The sequence below is a fragment of the Rissa tridactyla genome, chromosome 2, assembly GCF_028500815.1.
Source record: "Rissa tridactyla isolate bRisTri1 chromosome 2, bRisTri1.patW.cur.20221130, whole genome shotgun sequence".
NCBI classification, from domain to species: Eukaryota; Metazoa; Chordata; class Aves; order Charadriiformes; family Laridae; genus Rissa; species Rissa tridactyla.
Genome location: NC_071467.1, coordinates 119,777,733 through 119,798,945, shown reverse-complemented (window position 1 = coordinate 119,798,945; position 21,213 = coordinate 119,777,733). Strand labels below are relative to the sequence as shown.

Here is a 21,213-nt window from a genome sequence, read left to right as displayed (position 1 = left end):
GATCTTTCCATTTTCAGCCTGTGTAGAATTTACTGATGAGAGCAAAGAAGATTAACTCATTTCTCTCTGAGAGAAATCACTAGACTTCCTCAATAAATAGGCAAATATGACTTTTTCAAGTGTCAATGAAGGCTTATCTATGAGGGCTCAAGGGCAAGGGGGTATATGGCTTTTTACCTCTACCAGCCAAGGAGAAGACCATGGGGGTTGCTTCAGGTACGTTCACACAAAATCCATTGAGGGCAACAGAAAGATATCCATTAAGATGCCCAAGCAAAACCAGTTAATTGGAAAGGGAAATCACTCATTGATTCTTCTGTAGCCATTCATTTCACTCCTGTCTCCACAGCATGGCCACAGAGACATGCTTTGCAGGGGCCATTGCAAGAGGCTATGGCTTCAACTACACGCAAAAACATGGTCTTTCACTTGGCTGTTTCCAGCACCACATGCGGGCAGCCACCATGGCTGGGGCTGGCCCTGGGTGAAGGGGGAGCAGAAGGGTTGGGCAGGATGCTGGACTAGAGCTGTGTGAAACGTGGGCAAAGCTGCCGGGCAGAAAGGCTGCGTGTCTGCCGGAGAGGCTGAGATGCGCCAGCACAAGGGTCAACTGTGTGCTTACCAGGAAATCTTCTTCACAGAACACCTTGCCATTGACAAAATAAAAGGCTTTTCCTCTCAGCTTTCGACCTGAGGAAAAAAAACACAGACAGAAGAGAAAGGTCAGCAGAGAGCAGGGAGAAAATGCGTGCAAAAACCGGCCGCTGAGAAGCAAACAACAACAAGGACATTTGAGCAGGGCTGCTGCACAGATGGAGAAGAGCACCCAACCCCAGCACAGGTCTTCCCAGCCTCCAGCATGACTTAACCCCATCTCTGCTTCCACTGGCAGCTGCTGATGAATGACAAGTGCTGGATCCAGACAACAGTCCCACCTCTGGGCAGGAGGAGGTAGCTTTCCAAGCCTGGCAGATTCACCTCCTGGCAGATTATAACATGAAATAACCTGGCAAGAGCGAGTGAGGGTACTCTGACTCACACTGGAGAAAAAACCAGGAGAGGAGCAAGGAGAAGAAAGGCCATGCAGAGGGTGATCCATACTTGACATCGTTCCTCAAAATGTCACCTGCCATGCTGTTCCACTAGAAAGTGCCTTCAACCAGATAAGCCACTGCAATACCCGACCACCAGGTCTGCCTCCAGCAGAGTGCAACACTGGAGCGCTGAACACGCTTCTCTCTGCTCCCTGCCAGCATATTCATTATTGCAGCTGCCAACAAAAATTTGAAAGCATTTTTTAAAGAAAATATTTTTTTCAAACCAGAATGTCCTAACCGAAACAAGACAACGAAGTTTTTCCAAGAAAGGACTCTACGCATGGGGAAGATTTATATTTACTGCAGCTTTTGTGTTTATGCCTCACATTCGCTGTCTGTTTTCAGTTCCACATAACTATGGCAACACATGCTCACGCTGCCACCACTTCTTCTAAATACCCTTCTAAATGCCTCCCCCCTGGAGAAGAGGGCTAGGTTTTGTTTGTTTATAAAAAGCTGCTCCTACCTCTTTGCAGCCTGGTTTCCCTATTCAGCCAGGGGTTTGGAATGCAGCCTAGCACTGGAGTGTCTCTGTTTGCTCTGCTCGGTCGAGGAGCCCCAAGCATATGCCCGGCGGCAGCGCCTGGGGCAGAGGGAGCAGGACCTGCCACAGGCTGGTTTCGGGGACCTGCCAGGCATTGCAGGAAGGAAATCAGAACCAAGACACCAAGGCCCAGAAGCCTCCTGCTTGATATGCATGTATCATTAAAAAATGATCATCAGCTGCTCGGTGTATAAATGCAGATGACACATGGGACTGATCCGGAGCTCACCTCTTGGTGCTTTATGGCATGCACCTACCTGGCAGCCTTTGACGATTAACCATGCTGGCTGCAAACTATTAAGAAAAGGAGGAAGCCAAGTAAAACCACTTCAGTAAATCAAGAGCTTTACCGTCTCCTGCATACAGCAGAGGGCACCCTCAGGCTGGGAAACAACTCGCACTGCTCCTCGGGAAACAGAGATGCCCCAGGGAAGCTCTAAAGTTTTGCCAGTGAATTCAGCCAGACCAACGTTTCACCAGTAGCCCTTAGTGCCCTGCCCAGGTTTCAGCCAGCAAGGCGGGCAGAGGACGTGGCAGCATGTTTCTGAAGGGAGCAAGCCCCCAGTTTGCACACGGAGCAGCTTTGTGGTTAAGCTGCAGGCGTTGCTCGGCCGCGTGTTTACTGGGTGGTGTAGGAGCCAGAAGCATGTCGCCCTGACACGGTCATCATCCCCTCTTCTCCTCTAATCCACGCCGGGGACAATCACGTTACGCGGAGGCCAGCCCATCCTTGCACCAACGTGGATGTCAGACAGGACATCCTGGAAAAAAAAAAAAACTACAAACCCGCAAGCATCCCGCTCTGATTTCTCTCACCTACCCTGATGCTTTGCCGAGGTTGCCAACACCAAAATAGGACCCGGAGCCCAAAATATAAAGCATCTAATCTTGGATGTGTTAGCTTTGTGGCCCATAACCCAGGGTGCCTACTTGTATGATGACCCCTCCTGTGTGCCTGCCCATCCGCAGGTAAGCTCGGCATGCACAGCAGCAGCCACAGAGTCCCAATTTCTGAGGAGGGGAAGGAGAGGCATGGGGATACCTGGATTTGCAGCATCCTTGTCAATGCTGGTCCTAAGCGAGTTAACGACAAGCCTAACGCAGCAAGAAGTACCCCCAAAAATCTCCCACTGATTTAAATACAGCACTGGGATTTGGCACTCCTAAAAACGAAAAACGAACAAAAAACATTTAACTTTGATTTTAAATCACACGGTAGCACGGGCTCCAGTTTAGTGCAACAGGCAGGTGCCCAAGCAACTTTCCACCTATATAAAATGTCTCTCCTTAAAGACAAGTCAGCAGCAGTCAGGAAAAACATATGCACGGAGCCGTGCAATGAGGAGACACTTCTTTGGATGATGTCCGGTGCATGAGCAGCAGCCATTACAGCAGAGGGGACGAGGTCTGGATTGCTGCCACCACGTCATTCTTGTAGGGTGACAAAACCAGCATTTACCGGCCATTCCACACCCGGTGTATTTTTAACCCTGTGACATTAGCAAGTCGAGATTGATGGCAACAGACCTTCAGAGAAGGTGCCATAGCTGGTGCGCTGTGTCAGGGCTTCTGCTGCAAGGGCACTCAGCAGAGGGATATGCCCCTTTATAAAGGATTTATAATTTGGCCGCTGGCATTACATGGGCCCACGAAGACGAGGTGCTGACACCAAGAGGACTTTGAGGGAAAGGGGGTGATGATTTAATTACTTTCTTTAGGGAAGAAGAAAGACTATTTTTGACTATTTTAAGCTCTCCTCCGCAACTCTCTTTGAGCCCCTGGCAGAAGCGTAAATGGAAATTTGCCAAAAAAAGCGAGTAACTAGGTACCCTTGCAGCTGCCGCAGGAGCAGTGCACGCAAACAGAACCCATTGCTTCCTCTGCTGCTCTCCGGCCTCTCCCTGCCCACATCAGGATGGACTTCTCCTCCCACCACCCCTTTGAGGTAAGGAAGCATCTCCTTGTTGTACACGTGGGAAAGCAAGATGCAGGAAAAGCTCACTTCCCCAGGCTGTGCTGGGGACCGTCCCGGTGGAGCTGGGAAATGCACGTTCTGGCTGCAGCCACACCAGTAAAACAAACCATGCTGGGACGGCCCCACAGCACAGAGCAGGGCGGCAGCGGCTTCTGTCCCTGCGCTGAGCTCCCTGCCACGGGACAACAAGTCCCCCTCAAAAGCGATACTTCTGGCCGTGTGCCTGCAGAGGCTGGCACGGGTTTCGCTTGAACACGGAGATGCTGTTGTAATTTCACTGAGCGGAAGGACTGAGAACTTAAGTGGCATATAGGGAATCACATATTGATCGTTGCCTACTTTAAATATGCATCACTTTAAATATGCATCACAATGACTACAGAGATGATATCCTTTGATAAACCCGGGAATATTAATGTGTGGTTTGCCACCACTTTCAAGATCAATTGCTCTACTACATGTTTTAAGCTGCTGGCTCCTGACTGTATTTCACTTTCACTTTACCCTGAATTTAGCTAATACCTCACCTGAAAAATTCGGGCAATTAAAATTCTTCAGCATTTCAACCCCACCATCTTCATTCCTTGTTACAAGATTTCTTGTTCCTCTTCAGGACAGGAGGTTTGGGCCTTTTGTTTTTATGTACGAGTTTTTACGCTCATCCCTAACACGTCTGTCTAATCTGTTTAGCTGTGGGACCTTCAGGATGACCTCGAGGTCATTTAAGCACCGATTTCAGAGTAATTCAAGCTTAGTCACTAGTGCCTTTGTGCTAAAATAAACACACTTTGCTTAGCAGCTGATAATAGGCATACCACCAGGCTGCACTCCCAGGATGCTGGTGCTTTTGTTCACCGTTTTCTCAAACGACAGCGCTCTCCTTTTGAAGTTCATACAGAGAGGGGTTTACCAGGGACTTGCAACCGCCCAAGGTGGCTCCTAGGAGATGCATCATTTGCTTGCTGGGGAGGTGGATCCAACTTTCTCTTTTGAAGTTGCTTTTCCATTATTTATTAAAAGGACAATGGGGGTCACAAACCCATCACAAAAGACACGACATTGCTCTCGATGCATGTAATGGTACAGGGCCACGTCCAGATCCCAGGGCTCTATGAGGATGCATGACCAGGATCCCGCATTGCTGGGGAGGCAGCGTGGACCTCACTTAGCACTTGTCTAAGCACCATGGAACTCCTTGTGGTATCTGCACACCTGATGGGCGAGAATCACTGCCCACCGGCAGCCGCATCTGGGTCCCTTTCACACTGACCACCCTGGGCCTCTGTCACTACAAAAATCAGTCCTTCTTAGAGCGCCACAGCTGCTAAGATAAATTTGGACACGTGATTACTAATGGCAGGTTAAATACAACAGGATTTCAGTTTCCGGATTCACTGGATGTAACCTCCTGACACACTAATGGTGCAGCAGGCTGGAAACACCGTCCGTCTAGCTGCTAAGGATCAGAACAAGCTCCTCCTCAGCCCTGGGTGGCTCTGGCCCAAGCTGCAGTCCTTCCCACAGTTTTCGTGTCCCCCACATAGAACTATGAGGGGGTTTGGATCGAAAAACCGCCTCTGGTCCATTGCACACCCTGCAGGCAGGCCCAGAGCCTCAGCTCCCCCATACCTGCCCTGGTTTGAGCTTCTCTTCTAATGCTTGGGAAAACTGCACTTTTAGAAGACTCTAATCTCTGAATTTTTGAAAATATTTACTTTGTGGCCAGCTATGGCATGTGGGTTTCAAGGTCTCAGTGTTTTCAAGCCTTGCCAGGTGCAGGGATGAGGAGGAATGAGACCCGGGCACTTGACCCAAGCTGGCCAACAGGATTATTTCATATTATGAATGTCACATTCAATATAAAGTAGAAACTTTGCTGAGAAGCTCTCCCTTGATGGCTGCGATCCTGAGAACTCCTTGCCCTGGTGCCGGACCCCTGAGCCCTTCCCTTCCTCCCGAAGCCGTAGCGCTCGCAGTGTCCGGCATTTGCTGCCCACGGCTGGGAGTGCACAGCTCCTGCTGGTAGAATGGGCTGAGCATAAGCCTGGTATATTTTATACTGGTGTCAGATCAATATCAGTTCTTTAGTATTATTAATGTTAATTGTTTTGTCTTATTTTATTAAATCTGTTTATATGTCAACCCTCGAGTTTCTTTATATTTTTTTTCCCGGATTCCCCTTCCCGGGTGGGGAGGGATCATCAGGAGGTGATAAAATAATTGTCTTAATGACATTAAATTGTTGTGGGTTTCTCAAACCGTAACAATACCACACAGAAGTTCCTGCTGCCCACAGTTCAGCAGCACACGAGACCCACTGGTGCCTAGTCAGCACACGTGTTTATGGAGACCTCCGTGGATACTGACTCTGCTGACAGGCAGTACAGTCTACCACCGTGCACAGCCGACCAGGTTGAGCATCAGAGAGCTGTAATTAATTTCTGCCACCTATGCTATTTCTGTTGGCCGCCACTACAGCTGGACGCAGCACAGAGTCTGACACACAAGCGTCAATATTTCCAATCCACTCTTGAACTGGGGCTGCACAAAAGGGTCACTTTGATGCCTGCACATCCTCCAAATCAGGTAAACTCAGGCTGTGATCAACTGGCAGACCCCCCAGGTCAGAGCAAAGCCTTGGTGAAACCGTGGGCAGGAGGACAGGATGTCTCTTAGAAAAAACTGCGCTAAAACGCAGTAGCTCCGTTACCATTAAGATGTTCGGTCTCTCTCTCAACTACACCAGCTGTACTGTAAAATTGCAAAAAACGCCCTCTGTGCTCTCAATCACACATTTGAGATGGCAAAACAAAACAAAACAAAAAAATCTGAGAAAATGATCAGATGCCTGAAAGCCAAAAGCATGCTCTGGTACATGTAAGAAAAGGTCATCCGCCTCTAACGGCAAAGCAACCACAGGTGAAGGCAGAAATGGCTCCTCAGAGGGAAACACTGCGAAACCACAGTAAGCCACACAACTGAGCAACACCTCTCCCTTGCTGATGGCAAACCGTTGCACGAAGATACTCAAATGTTTTTCTTTTTAGGGAAAACCCCTGGAAGCTTCAAAATTCAGAGGCAAGATAAAGTCACCCTGGGACAAAGCAGCGCTACGATCCAGGGAGTGCCTGCTGAGGTACCGGTTTTCAACCCAGTGCCCAGCCGCTCTCTGCGTCACTCTGGGGACGGTTGCCCTGCTCCCAAAATGCACCAAAACCAGGCAGCCATCAGAGCTGGCCTCCCATCCCGCCACCCACTGACTGTCACTGAAACATGCAGAGGCTCCGGCGAGGAAGGAGGGGGAGGCGATCTCTGTGTCCTAGGTGAACATAACTCTGTGTTGAAACTATAGGAGAGAGCAATTTTTAAATTTCTCTAGGTATGGAAGAGGCCTCGGTGCTTACTGAGACACCACTAAGAAAATTATTCATAGGTACCATGAAAACATTGTAAGAACCCCCCCCAAATCTCTACAGCACAATTAATCCTATGCCTGTTCTTTAACAAAAAACAGTACTTTGAAGATGACATTATAAAATAAGAAGACCAGAAAGACTGGGAATATATTCCATTAAAGGTTTCAACCTTTTTTCTCACATCACCCTAACGATTTCAGACTTTCAGCCAGCACCAAAACACATGCGATCGACTCCAACCACTAGCATATTGATAAAACCCTGACTGCATCTCCTGTGTGTGAGCTGAACCTTTCCAGCAGGGATATCTACTGAGGACACCTGGACCATACCCAAGCCTCTTCAGCTCAGACCCCAAAGCACTACTGCCCTGAAATCTGGCCAGGAGAGGAACAAGTACTGTCATCCTACCATGAAAGCTGCCCTGGCGTTTCTCATCTACGGCATTCACTTCTTGTGCCAAACAGCGGGGATTTTCTCACCAGTGAGCTGAGAGACTGAAGACAGAAAGTCAGCAAGAACAAAGCTGCAATTTAGACAGGAGCGGAAACACACGCTGATGCCTTCCCTGTCTCCCAAACTGTCAGTAAAGCCAGGCACAGATGAATCTTTTCTGAGATTACTTTTACTAAAAAAATATATATTGTTTACTCTGCGGACTCTTGCGTGATAAGTTTATGAAAGAGATGCTGAGGAAGGATTGCCAGAAGTACTTTGTACTCTCCTCTTTGAAGATCTGCGTACTTCTCACGCGTGTTGATCAGTATAGTGGTTTTATACCCAATTACAAGCAGTAAGTTCTGCCCCTACTAGAAGAGCTGGTAGTTTCTGCATCTGAAAATAAATCATACACATACATGCGCCACGGGGAAATTCACTTGGTGAGGCTGTCTGTCCTGCAACCTGGGGTTAAGTTGCACTCGCAGAAGAAGGTGACTTTCTACTTGTAGAGTTGTTTAGTGATATCAATAACAACAATGGCCTTGTTGTTCCAGAGGTTACATACCAATATGGGGCATGCTTATTCAATATAATTATCCCAAAGGCACCAAGATCTGCATCGCTCTAAGTAGCCGTGCTTCATAATCACTGCAGCAAGTTTAGTTAGCCCAAGCAGAGGGCTACGCTCGTAGTTATACTGCTTCGATACCTTAGCTACCTTGCTTAGCAAATGAGCCTTGATACCTCTAAACACAACTACATTGTGAAATATTAAAAAATACCACCATATATATCCCCGGAGGGTGGCAAGAGACAACCAGCTCGTGTTATTTCAGACTCCACTGCCGGAACAGCAGGCTGTTACCCTTACACTGGCATCAACATTAATCTGAGCTTACAACAAAAAAAAGAAAAAGAAAGTAATGTAGTAATGTTGACATGTCAAAGGTCGAATTCTGTAATTTGGCAAACATGCAAGGTTTCCACCTCTTTGTAACAAACGGTCAGAACCTGGTCCTCCTTTTGGACCTTCTGCTGCAGTTCAACATCGAACCCTCCTTCAAACCACCTTGCAATCAGTTCTTTCTTTCTGACTTCCTTCCTCGTCTACCGATTTCCTTCACAGTCATCTCTGACACTTCCCTTGCGCTTTTTTAGCTTTCAGATTTCCTCTGAGGACCAAGCGGATCAAGTACAAGACCCTTATGCTCTAAATTACGCTGCTACCAGAGCTAAAAAGGTGTGCTTTCCAGGCCACCTGCGGCAGTCGGATATCAGCCTGGCTGAATCCTAGAGAAAATACTAGAACACCACAATAGGTTAGAGCAATACTGTCTAGTTAAATCTGTATCATTTATAAGGTCTCCTTACTACCTAAACAACAAACATCAACATCTGGAAACACCTGCGTTTTTTGTGTTCTGAGGACGTATAAAAGGGTGATTTAACTTAAATGGTTAATGTGTAACAAACCATTTGATAACTACAACTGTTTGTCCAACAAACTGAAAAAAAAAAACCAACAAGACGGAAACAGACACCTTGAGCTTGCAGGAAATAGCCATACGAGTTGCGAGGACTTTTTTTTTTTAACCTACTTTCGTGGCCCTCCTGTAAAGCAAATATAATTTATTACTAATCCTGCAGAAAGAGCCCAAAGTTTTTTCCTCTCCCTCTCTGCAAAAAGCTGCCTTGTTTGTGTCTCTGCCCTGTAACAAACAAGAAGATAAATGAGACATTTATGCCAAAGTAATCATTCTAAATCTGTTGTTTTGACCTCTAAGCCAAATTTTCTGCATTACATGCCACTGGCACAGATAAAACAGTACATTTTTTTCCTGACAACTGAACCCTATAACGTATGTGTAGCTCTGCTCAACGAATTGCTCTATCGTTTATCTCTGAACATATGTGTATCAGGAAACAGCGTAGGAAATTTGGCACCATAAGATACCAACCCCCCTCCCCTCCTTAGACCCTCTCGGTTTTCTGTATCTGGGAAACTAATGTACATTTGGACACAAATCCAACTACAAGCAAAATTAGAAATCCTCACTAAAATGAAAACAGCAGGACAGCGGATATAAATATCTGGAGGACAATATGCTTTACCTTAATAGGTAATTTTGTATATTTTATTTATTGGAGTGGAGATATTCAGCGTTCCACCAGAGCAGAAATCTTAGGATTGAAATCACGAGCAACCTTGACTTCTCAAAGACAAGATTGTCCTGGATGGTGTCCAAGATGAACTCCACTTGACCTTAACAGCATTACTTACTTTTCAGCTGGAAACCAGAGTTTCCACACAGGCTGCTCAAGACGTGCTTTGCATCTCGGCAGACAACACCGCCTGGACAAATATTGATTTTTCTGGCAGATAAAATGGTATCATCATATTTACCACAGCCACACAGATGACAGCAAGCCTGCAGAGAGGCACGTGCTCTCTCTGGCTAAGGACAGGGCTGTCTGTGCCCTTCATTCGTCTTGCAGCCGATGGTCCAGGGGACTGGGAAATTATCTGGGTCTGCGAAAGGGGGGATTCCCCTGGGGTACATTTCCTCCCTGGGCGCAGGGCAGGACAGCGTGTACCACCCCAGCTACCGGTTAAGCAGCCATGATGCAAAGGGGCTTTGATGAATCAGAAAGCAGCCCAGCTGTGCCTTTACAAGCACAACAAAGCAGGCAGCAAAGCACGCTGCTGGGAGTGGGGGGGGGAAATACAGACGCCCTCCCCATGCCTCCCAGCTGCCTTCATGAAGAGCCCTGCAGACCACAGCAGCAGCACAGGAAACCACCCCCTGCACCGGAGGGTTTCTTCTGAGCCTCGTCACTTGTAGAAGTTCGTGCACATGAGGGAAACACCACTACTGCGGAGGCCTCCCTCCGGCACCACTCTCCTTCAAGTACCAGAAGTCCCATGCCACCACACAGCCTCCTCTCTATCCATCTGTGCCTCCTCTCCATCCATCCATGCCTCCTCTCCATCCATCTCTGCCTCCTCTCCATCCATCCATGCCTCCTCTCCATCCATCTCTGCCTCCTCTCCATCCATCCATGCCTCCTCTCCATCCATCCATGCCTCCTCTCCATCCATCCACGCCGGCCACCACTGCACCCAGCTCCCATCTTAGTACGGCCACTGCCCCAATGAGAAGGACTCGAGCTTTCACAATTACTCTCCTGCACTTAACAAGCCGAAACAGGCTCTCACTTATACTCCTCTGGCTTTCATTCCCCTTTTTTCTCTCATATGGAAAGACAGTATTTCCTACTCAGAGAAATACTATTATTACTCCCCTCCTTTCTTTTTTTCCTTTTTTTACAAGCTTTTCTTTTACTTTCAATTTGTAACTCTCTGCTTCAGCACATGTCCAAAGAGATTCCTCAGTTACAGCCTGGGTAAGAAAAAAAGTGGGCTTCACTTTGCTAAACTTAGATTTTTTTTCCATCTTCCTGTGTCTCAGCTGACACCCAAACGTTTTCATTTTGCATTGGAAACCTTTGGAAAGGGTTGCCTTTTAGAACAAGCAGCAAATAGCTAGTCTTTCAGCCCTCACCAACCCACCTCATTAGAAATGGGATTAAGCTATTTTTTAACCAAACACTAACAAACATAAATGGAAGGAACCACTGATAGCTCTGCAACCGCAAGTACCTCTCTAGCACGGGTCTCGAAATAAAGATAATAAAATCAGTTCTAAAAGGAGGATCAAAAGCGTTTCTTTCTAAAGCACCAGTTGCACAGTAGTAATTTTAGAAATTTAAGACAGCTCGAACTTGCTGCTGGATTATTTTTAACAGGAGCTTTGTGTGCAAGGGCAGTTTGGAGGCCGCCTGGCCACGGAGGGTGAGAGGTCCCTGAAGCAAATTCCCGTCTGCAGCCAGGAATCCTTTCTGCAGGAGAAGATTTCTAATTAATTTATAAGAGAGGACAAAAGAGTGAGCTGCTGACTTCTGAGCCTTTAGGAAACTGCCACCACGTGCAAACACCACTTTTTCTTTCCAGTTTTCCTGTCTTTGGTCAGATGACGGTGAAGCGCTCTACTGAAAACATAGGTGAGGCAAGACAGCTGGTGTTGGGCAGCTGGGAAATGAGCAGAGTTCAAGGTTCAGCTATTATTAAAAAGCACACACATCTTTCTATATTTATTCCCACTTTACAGCTCCAAATAAAACACATGCGGTCCTGATGAGTTTACAACTCTACGTACAACGCAGGAGAAAAACCCTAAGACTCATCTGGGAAAACCAAACTGATACATACAAAAGTACTAGAAGGATTATTATTATTATTTTTTCTGCCTCCACATGTACAGCTACATTTCTAAAAATATCCCCCTACTAGCCCTAGGGTTAAACATAACAAAACAGAGAAAACCCACTGTCTTACAAACACAGCCATGATTCGAAATGAAGCAGCCTGTTCCTCACCCCAGCTCCATCACGGACCTCCTCAAAAAGCTGCTGAGAAGGATCCATACATTGCAGCATGCTGTACGCTCCAGCAAGCTGCAGATGTGGGTCTGACAAGTGGTGGGGAGCTCAGCGGGGCCAGATGAACTATTTACCCCACTTCCTAGGCAGATTTCACAGGGGATACCTCTGATACCGCTGGCACAATAACCAGCTCCTTCCCTGCAATCACCAGAAAGCAAGCCGTCAGAGACTTGCCCCTTGTCTCGGGGCATGGCTCCATTTTTCTGGAGGAAGAACAAGCAAGGTGTGTAACTCATTCATGCACTTAAGATGCTTTGACCGGAGGTCCCTCAGAAGGGCAAAACGATTACAGCGAGTAAAGGTAACGCACGCAGTGAAAACACCGTGACCAGACTGACCGTGGAGCAGCTCCCTCTGAAAAGGTGTCCCTGGCACTGGCACAAATCGCTGCCTGTGCTCGCACCCTGCCTGAGCCCTCGGCACAGCACCCACCCGGCAGCTCTCCCTGGGGTCCGCAGACTGAAAGGCCAGGATGGCTGTACGCAGTACCTGGAGTAGTGTGTCCCAGCTTTGGGGTCCTCAGCACAAGGACATGGACCTGTTGGAGTGGGTCCAGAGAGGGACACAAAGATGATCAGAGGGCTGGAGCACCTCTCCTATCAAGCCAGGCTGAGGGAGTTGGGGTTGTTCAGCCTGGAGAAGAGAATGCTCCGAGGAGACATTATAGCGGCCTTCCAGTACATGAAGGGGGCCGATGGGAGAGATGGGGACAGACTCAAGTGCTCAAGGCCAGGCTGGATGGGGCTTTGAGCAGCCTGGTCTAGTGGGAGGTGTCCCTGCCCATGGCAGAGGGGATGGAACTAGATGACCTTTAAAGTCCCTTCCAACCCAAACTGTTCTATGATTCTATGAAGTCTGACATGACAATTAAAAAACCTCTAAATGCCAGAAAAGGCATATTCACTGCCACTTGGAAAAAATACTCTTACAAGTAAAAAAACCAACATAGCTGTAATGGAGAGGCAGAGGGATAAAAACAACCATCCCCCACACCAGAAGGCAGACAGCCGGCACAACCCAAAGCATCTTTTCTACGTGCCTTGCAAGAATCTGTTCAAAAACAAACAGCAACCACCACCACCAAGATATATAGCTGCAGCAGACTCCAGCTGGCACATAATTCAATAACCACCTCCTTTTTTACCCCTTTTAAACCAGATAAACGTTAAGCCCGAAGCATTTGCCCCAGGGTCCTGTTCTGGCAGTAGGCCAGGCGAGGGGTACTCACTGCAGGCTCCGCAGGTGAAGCAGCCATCGTGGTAGAGGTTGCCCATGGCCTGGCAAGCCTGGTTCGCTCCATACACCCCCTTGCTGCACTTCACGCAGGTGCCTGGAAGAGAGAGAGGGAGACAGCAGTCAGAAGCGGGACCTGACGGGGTGGCTGGGGTCACTGACTAAGCTCAGCAGCTTAGGACATGGTGGTTCATTGTAGCCCCAAAATGTAGGCGACATCGGCATCACCCACCCTGAGAGATACTATTAACAGTGATGATGACAGTCACCAGACCTTCATGGCAAAAGCCTTTTGCAAAAAAGACAACTGGGCAACACCAGCCCTGTCTACAGCAACATCTCCTTCCTTCACCCATGCATTCCCACAAACTCTATATACATTTAAAACCACGTAGTGTCCCTCCCAAAAGCCTGGGTGGTGCTAAGTGGTGCTCAGAGCTGTTCACAGACCAATAGTTTCTGCTACTTATTGCATAAAATAAGCTTGTTGCTTGCAACTGATGGGAGAAAAACACACCTCTTAGCCCATTTAAATCTTCATCGATTTCAGACCCCACTCACATCTGCTGAAAGCCCTAAAGACTTCCCACCAAAACAGATCTGGACTACCTGACACCCGCCTGTCTTCCCTCTGTCAGCCACATCTGAACACAAAGACCCAAGGTAGACGCTACCTACAGACCACGTATCCTGCCCAGACGTTCTTCTCGCCTCTTGCAGGACAAGGCAAGAAAGAAGTCAGTTTTAAGAAGAGGATACCTGGTGGCAGCAGCACCAACAGCCAAGGGGGGCTGACTCTCAGGTGGCCCATGGGGTGAAGGAGAGCCAGGGCCAGCACACATGGTCAACTTCTGGCTATAAGCTGTCCCAAGTGCATGTCCAAGCTGCTCCTCACACGCTCTTGCCACCACCATCATCTAAAGACCACGGGCAGCTCTGGAGCTCCAGAGGAGGGAAAAGACGACTGTGCTTAGCAGTTCAGCTTAATCTCTTGCTGGCGCAGCCCAGCACATTTCCACCAGCACCCACCCCGGTGTGAGGCTCCAACCCAAAACCCAAGCCAGGCAGACAGCGTAGGGTGAGGATTTCGACCTCACGAAGAAGCCGCTGGGACCCTCCAGGCACAGACCTGCCTGATCGGGGCTGGGAATGGCAGCAACAGGGCAGATGTATGGTGGCGGTGGTGGTGGGAAGGGACTGTAAGGAGAAGACTTTAGCACTGCAGGTTCGCAAAGGCTGTTGTGTGTTCACATAGGGTCTCTACAATCTCACATTTGCATGTAAAACTATTTCGGTAAGAGAGTAAGAATTGATAATCAAGTTTCATGCCCTTGATGGCACCCTCTAGCAGGACCTCCCTCCACTGTGCAGGGAGAAATGCACTGAGGCTGCCCAAAACCACTCTTCTCTCCGGGGAGAGAAAGTCCTTATCCAAGGAAAATGACACATCAAGCCAGTTCACTTACTTCAGGCATCACCCTCTGATTGCGAAAGACTGGTTTTAAAGCAGCATCACCCTTTAACTACCTCTAAGTGAGCAACTTTAGTCCGTGTTTAAACAAATAAACATGGCTCTATCTACCCAAAAAGGGCAGTGGGAAGGAAAAATGGAAGATGTGGTTCTGTCTGTGGTCCATGGTGACTCTGTGGATGTGACTTCACCTTCAGGTCTCTCCTTCCACCGCTGCTCAGTCCCATTCACCCCGACTCTTAAATTCCCTGGGGCAGGGACCTTTGGTCACACCTCGCTCCCACTGGCCCAAGAAGGAACAGCATCATCTTGCTGGAGATCCTTAGTCATGCCGTGGTTAACAAAACTTCACTTCCTTCGGGGCCCCGCAAGCTCCGGAGTAATCGGAAAGGTCTGGTCAAAGTTAGGAAGAAACCCAACGTACTTATGACAGCACTGAAAAGTAACTCCCAGCTCCGGCAGCACCACGCTGGCAGTCCCAGGGTGGTTAACAATTCCTTCCTGCAGCCGATAGCTGTGGCCATGAGTTTTTACACACTACAGGGACAAAAACTCTCCGGAACCCTCCGCAGTAACGCACACACAGCTGTTGGAAAGCAGATACTCCATTTTCCCAGAGCAGACCTGTCTCTCTGTGCTGCAGCTGCCTGCACGCTTTCAACCATAGGGCTGAAAGCCATCCTAGCACGGCTCCAAGCCCTGCTGCACTCAGAGCCAGAGTCCCAACTGACACAAACCTGCAGAGAATAATTAGTTGCTCTGTTTTGTCCCAAATCCAACCTGAACTGAAACGCTAGCTTGGCCGCGGGCCCACCCCAGCACACGCAGACTGGCACCAAGTTAGCAAAACTTGCTGGTTCTTTTCCAACCAAGCAGATTTCTCTCAGTTATTTCTTGAAACACCTTAAGAAAGCAAAAGATAAATCACGCAGGCAATACCAAAAAAAAGACGAGAAAAAAAAAAAAGACAAGACAAGACGAAGATGAGAAAATTTGGCTTTTCAAATGGATGTGATCTCCCAGGAACGCGTACCTTCAGCAGCAGCCCGAGATACTGTGCAATCGTCTGACACAAGAGCTAACAGCTATCCTGCAGAATTCCCTCTCGACTACAGCGATGCCGAGCGGAAAGTTTTGAGAGCAGAAAGCTTGCTGATTTTGCTGCGCAGAGCCTTCTTTCCACGACATTCACCAGGCTCTCCACAGAGCCGATGTATTTATTGCCCTGCAAGTGCTGCAATTTTCCCTTCTCTGTGCCAGAGAGTGGCTGCTCCAGAAAAAAAAACACCCAGCATGTTCTGATTTCCTCCTTTCCAGAAAGCAGCCGGGTGACGCTGAATATGGATGAGCAGCAAAAAGCAGGAGGCAGAAGGCGCAGACGCTGCGTGCAGGCACAGTGCATGGTAAAGATGCTGGCAGGCACTAAAGCCACTATAAAATACACTAAGGCAAATCCCATGGAGGGCAGAAACTACATCTGCTGTCTCCTGTCCATCCCATTTAAGCTTCGGAGCGTAGTCACTGCCTATGTTTTCCCCAAAGGGACAAAGAATCCATCCAGATTCTGTGGGATCTGCCCCGGCTCTTGCATCCATATCCAAACCTTCCTCCACCTCCTGCCCCTCGACCTCCCCCATCATCCTTGCCCCTTTCTTTCACTACATGCTCCATTTCATCCCCTGCTTAATCCTTTTATCCACTTCTTTCAATATTTAGGCCCTTAAAACATGGTAAATAGTAATAGAATGAAAGGGCTTTTAAAAAAAAATTGACAATGTTGTCTGTAAAAACTATAATGTCCTAAATTACCCAACTATGTAATAACCAGCCATGCTATAAATATTTATAGATGTCCTGTGGCAAGGCTGACAATTGAAAAATGGCATTATGGCAAATCTGTGTATCGTTTAAGTTTTTATTTGTATCTGCCAAAACTTGCTTGAAAGCCAATTAAATCTCAGTAGCAATCGGAATTATTCTAGAACTCTTTGTTTCTTCCAAATATAATATTCTGAAGTATTTTAAGCAACATACTTGAGCCTTCATCTCTGACTCTCTGCACACCTGGCCTGAAAGGGGGAAAAAAAAGTGATTTTTATTGATTTTTTCCTTTCCACATTTTTCTGCCGCTCGCTCCCTGCTGCCACAATGATCCTGTTCTTTCGTCTTAGGCTGCGCAAGGGAAAAAGCAATACCTGTTGCTGTGGGCGGCCAGTCGCCAAGCTCGGCAACGTGTGTGCAAAGGCAGCACAAGCACAGCCCGCATCCAACCCCATCCCGCCACAAAAACGGCCTCTGCGCCCCGCTCCACGCCAGCTCCGATGACGATTTCCCAAAAGAGTGCTGAGCGTGCTTTTCTGCTCGCCAGGGCGCAGAGTTAAAATGTCAGCAGTGTCAGTCCAGCCCCACACGCTGCCGGTGCCAGTCTGCAGCTCCGAGTGATTTTCTTGGCACAACATAGCATTTAGCAAAAAAAAAACCTGTCCTCGGCTCAAAGCCGAGGGACCCCCGAGTATCCACGGCTCAGTGAGATGCCTGATCCCTGCACTTAGTTACTTTGCCACGCGTAACGAGCGCTTATGCAAGCGCCGATCTGAGCAGATTCCCCTCTGAAATGATGGCTTTTAACCTCCGACGGCGTTATTAAGACATTAGTAAGGACAAATGAAATGTTTCTCTTTCACCGCCGGGACGACAAGCCCAAAGCACAAGCACAGCAACATGCACAATGCTGGTAAATTCACGCTACAGCATGCCGGCAGAATGGCAGCCAGATTTGGAAAGGGAAAGGGATGGAAATTGCTGATTTCGGCTCAATTTCTGCCGGTTAGGGCAGCCGGGCCCCGGACAACAAAGAAATCTCTGTTCCTTTTCGCATCATGCGGCAAACAACAGCCCGCGCTGCAGCTGAGCGCCTGAACAAAAGGACCTTTGGGGCAGAGCTGGGACCGAAAACATGCCCCGTAAGCCACATCCCGGCGCTCGCCGAACTCCATCTCAGCGTTGCAAACCCGGCTGCCACCGGGAACAGCCTCGGCTCATGAGATCAAACAGCTCCGATGCAGACCTCAAGGGCTGTCAGAAATGAAAGCGAACCCGGCACCTAGTCTGAAATGTCAGTCCCACCATCAAAGTTCAACAAGTGCATTTCCATTTACTGCCGGACTCAAAGCCTTTAGAAATGTTTTTTCCTCTAAGCGTTGCTATTTCACGCTCACCAGAAGGAGCTCAGTTACTTACTGTATCCCACTCGCCAAAAATTCAATGCAAACCATGCTGAACAACAGCATTTTCTAGGAGTGGTCGGTGTGATTTATTTCTACGTGCTAGAAATCGTCTACCTACAAACCAAGAACACAGCCGTGGATTTTTCCAGCAGCATCCCCATTCTCAGCAGCATCCAGGACAGCCAAGCTTTCCTACAGGTGCTCCTGCTTGGGTTGCTAAGACTGTCGCTTAATTTTAGAGGGCCAAATATGTTGCTGTGCTGCTTCCATGGTGAGATCTCCTTGCCACGTCAACCCAGTCCTGGATAAGAGGAATGCAGTGGCAGGATGAGGGGAGAATCTGGTGATGTGGGTCTGCATACGTAGCTAATCCAGAAACAGCACTCAGAGGAGTAAGTCTGTCCTACCCCTTCCACTTCCTCCACGCAAGCCATGTTTCCACGATCAGCTTGACTCCTCTCCACCACACATAACTGTTTTTTGCCTTCTCCTTACAGGAGGGTGGATTTATGCTGAAGAACCCACAGTTGCTTTTGGAAGAAAACCCCAGAGCCTTTGCACGTAAATACCTCCCATGTCATCTTTTCCATCTGCCCAGATATGCACGTGACTAATACAGAAGTAGACCCTGCTGCCTCTTGGCAGAAGCTGTGCCTTCATGAGAGTCCTCCCCATCAGAGCGGGAAAGGGGAACAAGCCAAGAGCTTTCTTCTTACCTTGTTCTCCTTTCCTGCTCTGGCAGGGAGGATCCTCATGAAGGCACAGCTTCTGTGTTTCCGACCCACCTATTTATTCCAGGAGAACCAAGTCCTCCACTTGCACACACATTTTTCAAAGACTGTCTGCTGAAAAAAACAGTTTCACCCAACATGATGCTCAGTTCTTCGCCTTTTACTGCAGACCTTCTCCAGAATCTGATGCCACATGCCCGGTGGCTCACCTTAACCAAGTCATTCCTACATCAAACTCTAAATTAGACATACTGCATGCCTCGCTATGCTGTTACCCACTACTGTGCAATTGTGCTTGCCAGAGAGTTGATTTCAAGGAGATCTGGAGGCCCACGTGAGATCGAGTGCCTGGAAAACCTGGCAGTCTGGTCCCATTCGCTGCTGGGTGTCATCACTCGTATCAGCCCCACGTTGTCACTCAGTGGTAGCAAAGATGTGCAGGTCTGCCTTGCCCAAAGAACCAAATGCAATTTTTCTGTACTGTTTTTGCATGCCATGGTCTTGACCCCCGACTTTGCTGTAGACAGCTGTGTACACACTGCCAGCGAAGCACAAAATGCCATCAAACTCACGTCAGTGACATTTTAAGTACCTTAAAGCGATGTCAGAGATTACGTGAATTCCAGTGCCAAATGAATGAGGCTCCTTATTCCCTTCAGTCCTCACTGCCACAGTATCCTGGCTGAAAGACCTATTGATCCTCTGCCTCATCTCCTTCCTTTTTCTTTCCTTTTGGTACAGATTTTTCCTTAGCTTGCAAACCCAGCCGAGCTCCCAAGAGGAAGGGAGGAGAAGCGCATACTGCTGTAATCTTGAAGAGCCGTATCCCAGGCAAATACTTACTTGCGTGGTTCCTTGCAGTGAGATAAACTCTGCAATCTGCACACACCCACTAGTCCACTTGCCGTGATCCTTCCAGCTTTCCTTGTTCCACCAGGACCTGCCTTGCCCTGCCTCCCCCTCCTCTCTGCTGTAGGCAGGCATCTCCTTCCAGCCGTGTTCTCCCAGGAGCAGGTAGCAAGGGATGCCTCCACTCATTCCCAGTGGAAACAATGCCATTATCATCACGCACGTACAAAACAAACCTCAGAAGAACTTTCATTTTAACCAGAAATTCTCCACTCGGCAGCACTGAAATTACCCTCACTGCTGCTGAACCATCCTGGTGCACCGTCATCAGCAGGTTTTGGTAAAGTCCACAGGTGTGTACAGCCTTAAAGTTAAAAGAACTGTGTTTTCAGCAGTGGTAAAACACTAACTTCACTACACACAGAACTTCAAAATAGCACTGCTGGCCTTCGAGCTGATCACACCCATTCAGAAGTGCTGGGGTTCCAGGTCTCCACGGGGTTTCAGCGACTCAGCTACCGCTTTGCTTCTGCCAAGGGGAAAAGAAATCTGCAGACTTCGCTACGAGATCTTCTCTGCCTGACTGCTGGGAAGCATCCCAGTATTTTGCTGCAAAACAAGAAGCCTGAAGCCCTCCTAAAATACCTGCAGCTTATCAGCTCTGCTCTAAATAATAAGGAAGCCAGAACTCAATACCTAACAAATATTTATAACAAGAAAACCATTTATAAAAATTGTTTTAAAAAAGACTCTTTCTTGGTAAGGATGTAGATAGTCTCCATCAGATGGAGTTTTCCATCTATACGAAACAAGCACTGGTAAAAACCCGATGCTACACATTACACCTCTAAAAGCATCCATCTGTGCCTGCAGACCAAGGAACTGCACGGTGCCACAGGTTCTACTAAAATGAATGGCAAAACCTCCCTCCAGACCCGACGCCTCTCAGCCGGGCCTCTCCCCCACCAAGTCACCTCCAGGCAGCGCAGGCAGATGCTCAGTATGGTTGTGCACCTGCCTGGCGGAAAACTCATCCCGCTCAGTCCTCGGAATGGTGCTGCCTCACCTAACCCAAAACATCTGCATTTGCGCTGGGTGGTGCTAGCGGAGGAGCTGCAGCTCCCCCAGTCACTCTGACTTAATTAATCCTCCCGTTCACCAAGTGGAGATGATGGCTGGTGCATCCAAAGGAACACCAGGGAAAGTCAGCGGGACTCAGGCACCTCGCTCCTGGATGTTCCCTGGAAACAGAACGCCAAAAACCTGAATATAACCTCGGGTGTCTTCCAGCGGCATCACCTGGGACCTGGGGCCCCTCTCTGCTCCATGGGAACCGGCATCTCTGGGGAGCAATTTCAGGATTTCCCTCCCCAAGCCTAAGACCTGGGTGACACCTGACACTCCCTATGTCCTCCTCGAAACTCAGATAAATCAAGTCAGCACTTCAAAGGCACTCTGAGAGAACCCAAATTCCTCCAGGGACACGTGCAGCCCAGGCTGCTCACACATAGGCCACTATTTAAACATAGAAAATTCTTGGCTTTGTTTGCTTCTTTCCTTTCACTTATTATACATACTCTGAGGAGACAAATGGATTTTGTACAGCAAGTTGGTGGTGACAGATAACCAGACTGTCTGTTACTCCACAGCGGAGCATCCTACCTATCTTATGCCTAGTCCCTACCTTATCCTTTCCTAGGCTTTCGTTTACAAATGCTCATTTTCA

General features: G+C 48.3%; 1 protein-coding gene across 1 annotated transcript in view; it reads right to left on the bottom strand.

The window, feature by feature from the left end:
* Nucleotides 1-21,213, bottom strand: part of LIMD1 (LIM domain containing 1) — a 36,586-nt gene that overhangs the window by 11,522 nt on the left and 3,851 nt on the right. Inside the window, exons 2-3 of the mRNA XM_054192109.1 lie at nt 13,205-13,306; nt 623-690 (exon numbers count right to left, since the gene is read on the bottom strand). Coding sequence (XP_054048084.1) covers nt 623-690; nt 13,205-13,306 — 170 coding nt within the window. The remainder of the gene's footprint in view (nt 1-622; nt 691-13,204; nt 13,307-21,213) is intronic.